The following is a 15,304-nucleotide window of genomic DNA, read 5'->3' on the forward strand; positions in this document are numbered from 1 at the left end:
CCCCCCAACCGCCCCCAACCCCCCATTTCTGCCCCCCAACCCCCCCTTTCTGCCCCCAAATCCCCCTTTCTGCCCCCCAACCCCCCCTTTGTGCCCCCCAAACCCCCATTTCTGCCCCCAAACCCCCCTTTCTCCCCCCAAACCCCCCTTCCTGCCCCCCAACGCCCCCAAATCCCCATTTCTCCCCCCAACCCCCCATTTCTGCCCCCCAAACCCCACATTTCTCCCCCCCAAACCCCCCTTCCTGCCCCCCAAACGCCCCCAACCCCCCCTTTGTGCCCTCCAAACCCCCCCTTAGTGCCCCCCAAAAGCCCCCCCCCCCCCCATTTTGCCCCCCCTTTGCCCCCACCTGCGGCCCAGCAGAGCATCCACGTATTGGCGCGGCTCCCGGATGTGCAGACGGCGAACGACGGAACGCAGTGAGAACAGCGATGGGGGCAGAGAGCCCTGCGGGGGTCACACGGCCCCAAATGGACCCCAAACGGACCCCAAAATGGACCCCAGTGACCCCAAATGGACCCCAAACGGACACAAATGGACCCAAAATGGACACAAATGGAGCCAAAATGGTTGAAAATGGTACCAAAATGGGCGAAAATGGACACAAAATGGCCCCAAATGGACCCCAAATGGACCCCAAATGGACCCCAAATGGGCCCAAATGGACGCAAATGGACACAAATGGACCCCAAATGGACACAAATGGAGCCCAAATGGTTGAAAACGGCACCAAAATGGGCCAAAATGGACCCAAATGGACCCAAAATAACCCAAAATGGACACAAATGGACCCAAATGACCCCAAATGACCCAAAATGGACACAAAATGACCCCAAAAGGCCCCAAATGGACCCCAATGACCCCAAATGGACCCAAAATGGACACAAATGGAGCCAAAATGGAGCCCAAATGGTTGAAAACGGCACCAAAATGGGCCAAAATTGACCCAAAATGACCCAAAATGGACCCAAAATGGACACAAAATCACCCCAAATGGACCCAAATGGACACAAAATGGCCCCAAATGGACCCAAAATGGACCCCAGTGACCCCAAATGGACCCCAAATGGACACAAATGGAGCCCAAACGGACCCAAAATGCCCCAAATGGACACAAAGGGACTCAAAGTGGACCCAAAATGGACCCAAATGGACCCCAAACGGACCCCAAAATGGACCCCAATGACCCCAAATGGACCCCAATGACCCCCAATGGACCCCAAATGGACACAAATGGAGCCAAAATGGAGCCCAAATGGTTGAAAACGGCACCAAAATGGGCCAAAATTGACCCAAAATGACCCAAATGGACCCAAAATGGACCCAAATGTACACAAAATGACCCCAAATGGACACAAAATGACCCCAAATGGACCCAAAATGACCCAAAATGGACCCAAATGGACCCCAAATGGACACAAATGGAGCCACAATGGTTGAAAACAGCACCAAAATGACCCCAAATGGACCCAAAATGGCCCCAAATGGACACAAAATGACCCAAAATGGACCCAAATGGACCCAAAATGGCCCCAAATGGACCCCAAATGGACCCCAAATGGACACAAATGGACCCAAAATGGCCCCAAATGGACCCCAAATGGACACAAATGGACCCAAATGGACCCAAAATGGACCCAAAATAACCCAAAATGGACACAAATGGACACAAAATGACCCCAAATGGACCCAAATGGACACAAATGGACCCCAAATGGACACAAATGGAGCCAAAATGGAGCCAAAATGGTTGAAAACGGCACCAAAATGGGCCAAAATTGACCCAAAATTGACCCAAAATGACCCCAGATGGACCCAAATGACCCCAAATGACCCAAAATGGACACAAAATGACCCCAAAAGGCCCCAAATGGTCCCCAATGACCCCAAATGGACCCAAAATGGACACAAATGGAGCCAAAATGGAGCCAAAATGGTTGAAAACGGCACCAAAATGGGCCAAAATTGACCCAAAATGACCGAAAATGGACCCAAAATGGCCTCAAATGTACACAAAATGACCCCAAATGGACCCAAAATGACCCAAAATGGACCCAAATGGACCCCAAATGGACACAAATGGAGCCACAATGGTTGAAAACAGCACCAAAATGACCCCAAATGGACCCAAAATGGCCCCAAATGGACACAAAATGACCCAAAATGGACCCAAATGGACCCAAAATGGCCCCAAATGGACCCCAAATGGACCCCAAATGGACACAAATGGACCCAAAATGGCCCCAAATGGACCCCAAATGGACAGAAATGTACCCAAATGGACCCAAAATGGAGCCAAAATAACCCCAAATGGACACAAATGGACACAAAATGACCCCAAATGGACCCAAATGGACACAAAATGGACCCCAATGACCCCAAAATGGACCACAATGACCCCAAATGGACCCCAAATGGACACAAATGGAGCCCAAATGGAGCCCAAATGGTTGAAAACGGCACCAAAATGGGCCAAAATGGCCCCAAATGAACCCAAAATGGACAGAAATGGACCCAAACGGACCCATAATGGACCCAAAATAACCCAAAATGGACCCCAAACGGACCCCAAAATGGACCCCAATGACCCCAAATGGACACAAATGGACACAAATGGAGCCAAAATGGTTGAAAATGGTACCAAAATGGGCGAAAATGGACCCAAAATGGCCCCAAATGGACCCCAAATGGACCCCAAATGGACACAAATGGACCCAAAATGGCCCCAAATGGACCCAAAATGAACAGAAATGGACCCAAATGGACACAAACGGACCCAAAATAACCCAAAATGGACACAAATGGACCCAAAATGACCCCAAATGGACCCAAATGGAGCCCAAATGGACCCAAAATGGACCCCAATGACCCCCAATGGACCCCAAATGGACACAAATGGAGCCCAAATGGACCCAAATGGACCCAAAATGGACCCAAATGGACACAAAGGGACTCAAAGTGGACCCCAAACGGACCCCAAAATGGACCCCAGTGACCCCAAATGGACCCCAATGACCCCAAATGGACCCCAAATGGACACAAATGGAGCCCAAATGGACCCAAAATGGCCCCAAATGGACACAAATGGACTCAAAGTGGACCCAAAATGGCCCCAAATGCACCCCAAACGGACCCCAAAATGGACCCCAGTGACCCCAAATGGACTCCAATGACCCCAAATGGACCCCAAACGGACACAAATGGAGCCACAATGGTTAAAAACGGCACCAAAATGGGCCAAAATGGACCCAAAATGGCCCCAAATGGAGCCAAAATGGAGCCCAAATGGTTGAAAACGGCACCAAAATGGGCCAAAATTGACCCAAAATGACCCAAAATGGACCCAAAATGGACACAAAATCACCCCAAATGGACCCAAATGGACACAAAATGGCCCCAAATGGACCCAAAATGGACCCCAGTGACCCCAAATGGACCCCAAATGGACACAAATGGACCCCAAATGGACCCCAAATGGACCCAAATGGACACAAAGGGACTCAAAGTGGACCCAAAATGGACCCAAATGGACCCCAAACGGACCCCAAAATGGACCCCAATGACCCCAAATGGACCCCAATGACCCCCAATGGACCCCAAATGGACACAAATGGAGCCCAAATGGACCCAAAATGGCCCCAAATGGCCCCAAATGGACTCAAAGTGGACCCAAAATGGACCCAAATGGCCCCAAACGGATCCCAAAATGGACCCCAGTGACCCCAAATGGACCCCAATGACCCCCAATGGACCCCAAATGGACACAAATGGAGCCAAAATGGAGCCAAAATGGTTGAAAATGGTACCAAAATGGGCGAAAATGGACCCAAAATGGCCCCAAATGGACCCCAAATGGACCCCAAATGGACACAAATGGACCCAAAATGGCCCCAAATGGACCCCAAATGGACACAAATGGACCCAAATGGACCCAAAATGGACCCAAAATAACCCAAAATGGACACAAATGGACACAAAATGACCCCAAATGGACCCAAATGGACACAAAATGGACCCCAAATGGACCCAAAATGGACCCCAATGACCCCCAATGGACCCCAAATGGACACAAATGGAGCCCAAATGGACCCAAATGGACCCAAATGGACCCCAAAATGGACCCCAATGACCCCAAATGGACCCCAGTGACCCAAATGGACCCCAAATGGACACAAATGGAGCCCAAATGGACCCAAAATGGCCCCAAATGGACACAAAGGGACTCAAAGTGGACCCAAAATGGACCCAAATGGCCCCAAACGGACCCCAAAATGGACCCCAAATGGACCCAAATGGACCCCAAATGGACACAAATGGACCCCAAATGGACACAAATGGAGCCAAAATGGTTGAAAACGGCACCAAAATGCGCCAAAATGGACCCAAATGAACCCAAAATGACCCCAAAATGGACACAAAATGACCCCAAATGGACACAAAATGACCCAAAAAGGACCCAAATGGACCAAAAATAACCCCAAATGGACCCCAAATGACCCCAAAATGGACCCCAATGACCCCAAATGGACCCCAAATGGACCCAAATGGACCCAAATGGACCCAAAATGGAGACAGAAGACCCCAAATTGACCCAAATGGACCCAAAATGGACCCCAATGACCCCGAAATGGACCCCAATGACCCCAAATGGACCCCAAATGGACACAAATGGACCCCAAATGAACCCAAAAGGACCCAAAATGGACCCAAAATGGCCCCAAATGGACCCAAAATGGCCCCAAAATGATCCCAAATGGACCCAAATGGCCCCAAATGGCCCCAAAATGGCCCCAAATGGACACAAAATGACCCCAAATGGACCCCAAATGGCCCCAAATGGACCCCAAATGGACCCCAAAAGGCCCCAAATGGACCCCAAATGGCCCCAAAATGGCCCCAAAATGACCCCAAAATGGACCCCAAATGGCCCAAAACGACCCCAAATGGCCCCAAAATGACCCCAAATGGACCCAAAATGGCCCCAAAATGGCCCCCAAATGGATCCAAATGGCCCCAAAATGACCCCAAATGGCCCCAAATGGACACAAAAAGGACCTAAAATGGCCCCAAATGGAAACAAAACGACCCCAAAATCAACCCCAAAAGGCCCCAAATTGACCCCAAATGGACACAAAATGACCCCAAATGGCCCCAAATGGCCCCAAATAGCCCAAAATGGACCCAAAATGGCCCCAAATGGCCCCCAAATGACCCCAAATGAACCCAAATGGCACCAAATGACCCCAAATGGCCCCAATGACCCCAAAATGGCCCCAAACAGCCCCAACATTAACCCCAAATGACCCCAAAATGGATCCCAAATGACCCCAAATGGCCCCAAAATGGATCCCAAATGGCCCCAAATGACCCCAAATGGCACCAAAATGACCCCAAATGGCCCCAAATGGACACAAAACGACCCCAAAATGAACCCCAAAAGGCCCCAAATTGACCCCAAATGGACACAAAATGGCCCCAAATGGACCCCAAAATGGACACAAATGGACTCAAAGTGGACCCAAAATGGACCCAAATGGACCCCAAACGGATCCCAAAATGGACCCCAGTGACCCCAAATGGACCCCAATGACCCCCAATGGACCCCAAATGGACACAAATGGAGCCCAAATGGACCCAAAATGGCCCCAAATGGACACAAATGGACTCAAAGTGGACCCAAAATGGACCCAAATGGACCCCAAATGGCCCCAAATAAACCCACATATCCCCAAATGGCCCCAAATAGCCCAAAATGGACCCAAAATGGCCCCAAATGGCCCCAAATGAACCCCAAATGGTCACAAAACGACCCCAAAATGGCCCCAAATGGCCCCAAATGGACACAAAACGACCCCAAAATGAACCCCAAAAGGCCCCAAATTGACCCCAAATGGACACAAAATGACCCCAAATGGGCCCCAAATGGACACAAATGGACACAAAACGACCCCAGATGGTCTCAAATGACCCCAAAATGACCCCAAATGGACACAAAACGACCCCAAAATGAACCCCAAATGGCCCCAAATGGACCCAAAATGGCCCCAAACGGACCCAAATGGACACAAAATGACCCCAAATGGCCCCAAAATGACCCCAAAAGGCCCCAAAATGAACCCTAAATGGCCCCAAATGACCCCAAATGGACACAAATGGACCCCAAATGGCCCCAAATTGACCCCAAATGGCCCCAAATTGACCCCAAATGGACACAAAATGACCCCAAATGACCCCCAAAATGGCCCCAAATGGTCCCCAAATGCCCCCAAATGCCCCCAAATGGATCCAAAATGGCCCCAAAATGGACCCCAAATGGATCCAAATGGCCCCAAAATGACCCCAAGTGGCCCCAAATGGACACAAAAAGGACCTAAAATGGCCCCAAATGGAAACAAAATGGCCCCAAAATGGACCCCAAATGGCCCCCAAATGACCCCAAATGGACCCAAATGGCCCCAAATGGACCCCAAATGGACACAAATGGACACAAAACGACCCCAAATGGCCACAAAATGACCCCAAAATGACCCCAAATGGACCCCGAAAGGCCCCAAATTGACCCCAAATGGCCCCAAAATGGACCCAAAATGGCCCCAAACAGCCCCAAAATGACCCCAAAATGGCCCCAAATGAACCCCAAAAGGTCCCACAATGGCCCCAAAATGACCCCAAAAGCGTCACCTCCCCACCCCATACCCCCCCCACCCCGTGCCCCATATGTCCCCCGGTGTCACCTGTGGGGTGATGCGGCGCTGTGGGGCCGTGGGGCGGCGGCGGCGGAAGCGATGTCCGCGTGGGCCCTATGGGGTCAGAGGGATTAATGGGGTCAATGGGGTTAATGGGGTCAGAGGGGTCAATGGGGGCAATGGGGGCAGTGGGGTCAATGGGGGCATTGGGGTCAATGGGGTCAGTGGCGACAATGGGGTCAATGGGGTGAATGGGGCCATTGGGGTGAATGGGGTCAAAGGGGTTAATGGGGTCACAGGGGTTAATGGGGTCAATGGGGTTAATGGGGTCAGAGGGGTCAATGGGGGCAATGGGGGCAGTGGGGTTAATGGTGGCAGTGGGGGCATTGGGGTCGGTGGGGGATATGGGGGCAATGGGGGCAATGGGAGACAATGGGGGTAAATGGGGTCAGTGGGGTCAATGGGGTCACAGGGACTAATGGGGTCACAGGGGTCAATGGGGTCAGTGGGGGCAGTGGGGGCAGTGGGGTTAATGGGGGCAGTGGGGTTAATGGGGTCAGAGGGGTCAATGGGGGCAATGGGGGCAGTGGGGTCAATGGGGGCATTGGGGTTAATGGGGTCAGAGGGGTTAATGGGGTCACAGGGGTTAATGGGGTCAATGGGGTTAACGGGGTCAGAGGGGTCAATGGGGGCAATGGGGGCAGTGGGGTTAATGGGGACAATGGGGTTAATGGGGTCAGAGGGGTTAATGGGGTCAGAGGGTTTAATGGGGTCACAGGGGGGCATTGGGGTTAATGGGGTCAGAGGGGTTAATGGGGGCAATGGGGGCAATGGGGTCAATGGGGGCATTGGGGTCAATGGGGTCAGTGGTGACAATGGGGTTAATGGGGTCAATGGGGTTAACGGGGTCAGAGGGGTCAATGGGGGCAATGGGGGCAGTGGGGTTAATGGGGACAATGGGGTTAATGGGGTCAGAGGGGTTAATGGGGGCAATGGGGTCAGTGGGGTCAATGGGGGCATTGGGGTCAATGGGGTCAGAGGGGTTAATGGGGTCAATGGGGTTAATGGCGTCAATGGGGTTAATGGGGTCAGAGGGGTTAATGGGGTCAGTGGGGTCAATGGGGTCAGTGGCGACAATGGGGTCAATGGGGTGAATGGGGGCATTGGGGTTAATGGGGTCAGAGGAGTTAATGGGGTCAATGGGGTTAATGGGATCAGAGGGGTCAATGGGGGCAATGGGGGCAGTGGGGTCAATGGGGGCATTGGGGTTAATGGGGTCAGAGGGGTTAATGGGGTCACAGGGGTTAATGGGGTCAATGGGGTTAATGGGGTCAGAGGGGTTAATGGGGGCAATGGGGACAATGGGGTTAATGGGGTCAGTGGGGGCATTGGGGGCATTGGGGTCAGTGGGGGCTATGGGGTCAGAGAGGGTTAATGGGGTCTCAATGGGGTTAATGGGGTCAGAGGGGTCAATGGGGGCAATGGGGGCAGTGGGGTTAATGGGGTCAGAGGGGTTAATGGGGTCAGTGGCGACAATGGGGTCAATGGGGTGAATGGGGGCATTGGGGTTAATGGGGTCAGAGGGGTTAATGGGGTCACAGGGGTTAATGGGGTCAATGGGGTTAATGGGGTCAGAGGGGTTAATGGGGGCAATGGGGGGCATTGGGGTTAATGGGGTCAGAGGGGTTAATGGGGTCAGTGGCGACAATGGGGTCAATGGGGTGAATGGGGGCATTGGGGTTAATGGGGTCAGAGGGGTTAATGGGGTCACAGGGGTTAATGGGGTCAATGGGGTTAATGGGGTCAGAGGGGTTAATGGGGGCAATGGGGGCAGTGGGGTTAATGGGGGCATTGGGGTTAATGGGGTCAGAGGGGTTAATGGGGTCGGTGGGGGCAATGGGGTCGGTGGGGGCAATGGGGTCATTGGGGTTAATGGGGTCAGTGGGCCCTATTGGATCAGAGGGGTTAATGGGGTCAGTGGGGTTAATGGGGTCATTGGGGGCTATGGGGTCAATGGGGGCATTGGGGGCAATGGGGACAATGGGGGCTATGGGGGCATTGGGGTTAATGGGGTCAGTGGGGGCTATGGGGGCAATGGGGTTAATGAGGTCAATTGGGTCACAGGGGTTAATGGGGTCGGTGGGGGCAGTGGGGTCAATGGGGTCAATGGGGGCATTGGGGTTAATGGGGTCAGTGGGGGGTGAGGGGGCAATGGGGGCTATGGGGGCAGTGGGCTCAGTGGGGTCAGAGGGGTTAAAGGGGTCAGTGGGGGCTATGGGGTCAATGGGGTGAATGGGCGCAATGGGGGCAATGAGGTCAATGGGGTCACAGGGGTTAATGGGGTCGGTGGGGGCAATGGGGTCAATGGGGGCAATGGGCGCATTGGGGTTAATGGGGTCAGTGGGGTCAATGGGGCCATCAATGGGTTCTATGGGCCTTATTGGGGTCAATGGGGTCATTAATGGGGTCTGTGGCGCCAATGGGGCCATCAGTGGGTTCTATGGGGTGTGTGGGGCGATTAATGGGGTGATTAATGGGGTGACTGATTAATGGGGTGCTTAATGGGGTGATGGATGATTAATGGGGTGATTAATGGGGTGATTGATTAATGGGGTAATTAATGGGGTGATTAATGGGGTGATTGATTAATGGGGCCATCAATGGGTTCTATGGGGTCAGTGGGGCCAATGGTGATTAATGGGGTGATTAATGGGGTGATTAATGGGTTCCATGGGGTCTGTGGGGTGCTTAATGGGGCAATTAATGGGGTGATGAATGAATGGGGTAATTAATGAGGCAATTAACGGGACCATCACGGGGTGTGTGGGGTCAATGGGGCCATCAGTGGGTTCTATGGGGTCTGTCGGGTCATTAATGGGGTGATTAATGTGGTGATAATGGGGTGATTGATTAATGGGGTGATTGATTAATGGGCTGCTTAATGGGGTGATTAATGGGGTGATGGGTAATTAATGGGGTGATTGATTAATGGGGTGATTAATGGGGTGATTAATGGGGTGATTGACTAATGGGGTGATTAATGGGGTGCTTAATGGGGTGATTGATTAATGGGGCCATCAATGGCTTCTATGGGGTCTGTGGGGTGCTTAATGGGGTGATTAATGGGGTGATTGATTAATGGGGTGATTAATGGGGTGATTAATGGGGTGATAGATTAATGGGGCCATCCATGGGTTCTATGGGGTCAGTGGGGTCAATGGGGCCATCAATGGGTTATATGGGGTGTGTGGGGTGCTTCATGGGGTGCTTAATGGGGTGATTAATGGGGTGATTAATGGGGTGATTGATTAATGGGGCCATCCATGGGTTCTATGGGGTCAGTGGGGCCATCAATGGGTTCTATGGGGTCAATGGGGCCATCAATGGGTTCTATGGGGTGTGTGGGGTGATTCATGGGGTGATTAATGGGGTAATTAATGGGGTGACTAATGAATGGGGTAATTAATGAGGCAATTAACGGGACCATCACGGGGTGTGTGGGGTCAATGGGGCCATCAGTGGGTTCTATGGGGTGTGTGGGGTGATTCATGGGGTGCTTAATGGGGTAATTAATGGGGTGATTGATTAATGGGGTGATTAATGGGGTGATTAATGGGGTGATTAATGGGGTGATTAATGGGGTGATTGATTAATGGGGTGCTTAATGGGGTGATTAATGGGGTGATGGGTGATTAACAAGGTGATTAATGGGGTGATTAATGGGGTGATTGACTAATGGGGTGATTAATGGGGTGATTAATGGGGTGATTGATTAATGGGGCCATCAATGGGTTCTATGGGGTGTGTGGGGTGATTAATGGGGTGCTTAATGGGGTGATTAATGGGGTGATTGATTAATGGGGTGATTAATGGGGTGATTAATGGGGTGATTGATTAATGGGGTGATTAATGGGGTGATTAATGGGGTGATTGATTAATGGGGCCATCCATGGCTTCTATGGGGTCAGTGGGGTCAATGGGGCCATCAGTGGGTTCTATGGGGTGTGTGGGGTGCTTCATGGGGTGCTCAATGGGGTAATGAATGGGGTGATTGATTAATGGGGTGATTAATGGGGTGATTAATGGGGTGATTGATTAATGGGGCCATCAATGGGTTCTATGGGGTCTGTGGGGTGCTTAATGGGGTGATTAATGGGGTGATTGATTAATGGGGTAATTAATGGGGTGATTAATGGGGTGATTGATTAGTGGGGCCATCCATGGCTTCTATGGGGTCAGTGGGGTCAATGGGGCCATCAATGGGTTCTATGGGGTCAATGGGGCCATCAATGGGTTCTATGGGGTGTGTGGGGTGATTCATGGGGTGATTAATGGGGTAATTAATGGGGTGACGAATGAATGGGGTAATTAATGAGGCAATTAACGGGACCATCACGGGGTGTGTGGGGTCAGTGGGGCCATCAGTGGGTTCTATGGGGTCAGTGGGGTCAGTGGGGCCATCAATGGATTCTATGGGGTCTGTCGGGTCATTAATGGGGTGATTAATGGGGTGATTGATTAATGGGGCGATTAATGGGGTGATTAATGGGGTCGGTGGGTTGATTAATGGGGTGATTGATTAATGGGGTGCTTAATGGGGTGATTAATGGGGTGATGGGTGATTAACGGGGTGATTAATGGGGTGATTAATGGGGTGATTGACTAATGAGGTGATTAATGGGGTGATTAATGGGGTGATTGATTAATGGGGCCATCAGTGGGTTCTATGGGGTCTGTGGGGTGATTAATGGGGTGATTAATGGGGTGATTGATTAATGGGGTGATTAATGGGGTGATTAATGGGGTGATTGATTAGTGGGGCCATCCATGGCTTCTATGGGGTCAGTGGGGTCAGTGGGGCCATCAATGGATTCTATGGGGTCTGTGGGGTGATTAATGGGGTGATTAATGGGGTGATTGATTAATGGGGTGATTAATGGGGTGATTAATGGGGTGATTAATGGGGTGATTGATTAGTGGGGCCATCCATGGCTTCTATGGGGTCAGTGGGGTCAATGGGGCCATCAATGGGTTCTATGGGGTCAATGGGGCCATCAATGGGTTCTATGGGGTGTGTGGGGTGCTTCATGGGGTGCTCAATGGGGTAATTAATGGGATGATTGATTAATGGGGTGATTAATGGGGTGATTAATGGGGTGATAGATTAATGGGGCCATCCATGGCTTCTATGGGGTCAGTGGGGTCAATGGGGCCATCAATGGGTTCTATGGGGTCAATGGGGCCATCAATGGGTTCTATGGGGTGTGTGGGGTGCTTAATGGGGTGCTTAATGGGGTGATTAATGGGGTGATTAATGGGGTGATTGATTAATGGGGCCATCCATGGGTTCTATGGGGTCAGTGGGGCCATCAATGGGTTCTATGGGGTGTGTGGGGTGCTTCATGGGGTGCTCAATGGGGTAATGAATGGGGTGATTGATTAATGGGGTGATTAATGAGGCAATTAACGGGACCATCACGGGGTGTGTGGGGTCAATGGGGCCATCAGTGGGTTCTATGGGGTCAATGGGGCCATCAGTGGGTTCTATGGGGTCAGTGGGGTCAGTGGGGCCATCAATGGATTCTATGGGGTCTGTGGGGTGCTTAATGGGGTGCTTAATGGGATGATTGATTAATGGGGTGATTAATGGGGTGATTAATGGGGTGATAGATTAATGGGGCCATCCATGGCTTCTATGGGGTCAGTGGGGTCAATGGGGCCATCAATGGGTTCTATGGGGTCAATGGGGCCATCAATGGGTTCTATGGGGTGTGTGGGGTGCTTAATGGGGTGCTTAATGGGGTGATTAATGGGGTGATTAATGGGGTGATTGATTAATGGGGCCATCCATGGGTTCTATGGGGTCAGTGGGGCCATCAATGGGTTCTATGGGGTGTGTGGGGTGCTTAATGGGGTGCTCAATGGGGTAATTAATGGGGTGATTGATTAATGGGGTGATTAATGGGGTGATTAATGGGGTGATTGATTAGTGGGGCCATCAATGGGTTCTATGGGGTCAGTGGGGTCAATGGCGCCATCAATGGGTTCTATGGGGTGTGTGGGGTGCTTCATGGGGTGCTCAATGGGGTAATGAATGGGGTGATTAATTAATGGGGTGATTAATGAGGCAATTAACGGGACCTTATGGAGGCGGGAGCGGTACTTGGCCAACTGGTGGGCGTCGAAGGCGGCGAAGGTCCGCGTGAGGGAATCCCGTAAGCAGCGCGGATATGGGGACAGCACCGACAGGGGGGGGGACAGCGCCTGCGGGGGGGGGGGGGACACAATGACACAATGACACAACGACACAACCACACAACAACACAACCACACAGTGACACAACCACACAATGGTATAAGGACACAATGATACAATGATGGGCAATGGGGACAGCACCGAGAGGGGAGGGGACAGCGCCTGGGGGGGGGGACACAATGACACAATGACACAATGACACAACAACACAACCACACAGTGATACAACCACACAGTGAGAGAAGGACACAATGACACAATGACACAACAACACAGTGACACAATGACACAATGATATAAGGATACAACGATACAATGACACAATGACACAATGACACAACAACACAGTGACACAATGACACAACGACACAACCACACAATGATAGAAGGACACAACGACACAATGACACAATGATATAAGGACACAACGACACAATGACATGATGATATAAGGATACAATGACACAACAACACAACGACACAACCACAACACAATGACACAACCACACAATGATAGAAGGATACAATGATACAGTGACACAACTATGATACAATGATAGGGTATGGGGACAGCACCGAGCGGGGAGGGGACAGCGCCTGGGGGGGGGGACACAATGACACAACCACACAATGACACAACAACACAACCACACAGTGATACAACGACACAACGACACAACGATACAGTGACACAACTATGATACAATGATGGGCAATGGGGAGAGGTGGGAGGGGGGCGGGGACAGCGCCTGGGGGGGGGGGACACAATGACACAATGACACAACGACACAACAACACAATGACACAACAACACAATGACACAACCACACGGTGACACAACCACACAATGACATAACGATATAAGGACACAACAACACAATGAGACAATGATAGGCAATGGGGACAGCACCGACAGGGGGGGGGACAGCGCCTGGGGGGGGGGGGACACAATGACACAACAACACAACGACACAACAACACAACCACACAATGAGATAAGGACACAACGACACGATGACAAAATGATATAAGGATACAATGACACAACAACACAATGATATAAGGAGACAATGATATAAGGACACAATGACACAACCACACAATGACACAACAACACAACCACACAGTGACACAACCACACAATGATAGAAGGATACAATGATACAGTGACACAACTATGATACAATGATTGGCAATGGGGACAGCACCGAGTGGGGAGGGGACAGCGCCTGGGGGGGGGGACACAATGACACAACCACACAACGACACAACAACACAACCACACAATGATAGAAGGATACAATGATACAGTGACACAACTATGATACAATGATGGGCAATGGGGAGAGGTGGGAGGGGGGGGGGACAGCGCCTGGGGGGGGGGACACAATGACACAATGACACAATGACACAACAACACAACCACACAGTGATACAACTACACAATCATATAAGGACACAATGATATAAGGACACAATGACACAACTATGATACAAGGATAGGATATGGGGACAGCACCGAGCGGGGAGGGGACAGCGCCTGGGGGGGGGGACACAATGACACAACCACACAATGACACATCAACACAACCACACAGTGATACAACCACACAGTGATAGAAGGACACAATGACACAATGACACAACAACACAGTGACACAATGACACAATGATATAAGGATACAACGATACAATGACACAATGACACAATGACACAACCACACAGTGCCACAATGACACAATGACACAACCACACAATGATAGAAGGACACAACGACACAATGACACAATGATATAAGGATACAATGACACAACAACACAACGACACAACCACAACACAATGACACAACCACACAATGATAGAAGGATACAATGATACAGTGACACAACTATGATACAATGATAGGGTATGGGGACAGCACCGAGCGGGGAGGGGACAGCGCCTGGGGGGGGGGACACAATGACACAACCACACAATGACACAATGACACAACAACACAACCACACAGAGGTATAAGGACACAATGATACAATGATAGGCAATGGGGACAGCACCGAGAGGGGAGGGGACAGCGCCTGGGGGGGGGGGGGGGACACAATGACACAACCACACAATGACACAACAACACAACCACACAATGACACAACCACACAACAACACAGAGGTATAAGGACACAATGATACAATGATAGGATATGGGGACAGCACCGAGCGGGGAGGGGACAGCGCCTGGGGAAGGGGACACAATGACACAACCACACAATGACACAACAACACAACCACACAATGATAGAAGGATACAATGATACAGTGACACAACTATGATACAATGATAGGGTATGGGGACAGCACCGAGCGGGG

At 51.1% G+C, this 15,304-nt stretch overlaps 1 protein-coding gene across 1 annotated transcript in view; it reads right to left on the reverse strand.

Moving 5' to 3' along the window:
• Positions 1-294: 294 nt before the first annotated feature.
• TEP1 (telomerase associated protein 1) overlaps positions 295-15,304 on the reverse strand; it is a 42,813-nt gene continuing 27,803 nt past the window's right edge. The window contains exons 4-6 of the mRNA XM_040656818.2: positions 12,828-12,950; positions 6,735-6,800; positions 295-447 (exon numbers count right to left, since the gene is read on the reverse strand). Coding sequence (XP_040512752.1) covers positions 295-447; positions 6,735-6,800; positions 12,828-12,950 — 342 coding nt within the window. The remainder of the gene's footprint in view (positions 448-6,734; positions 6,801-12,827; positions 12,951-15,304) is intronic.

Source organism: Gallus gallus (genome assembly GCF_016699485.2).
Source record: "Gallus gallus isolate bGalGal1 chromosome 35 unlocalized genomic scaffold, bGalGal1.mat.broiler.GRCg7b 35_unloc4, whole genome shotgun sequence".
In the NCBI taxonomy this organism is placed as follows: domain Eukaryota; kingdom Metazoa; phylum Chordata; class Aves; order Galliformes; family Phasianidae; genus Gallus; species Gallus gallus.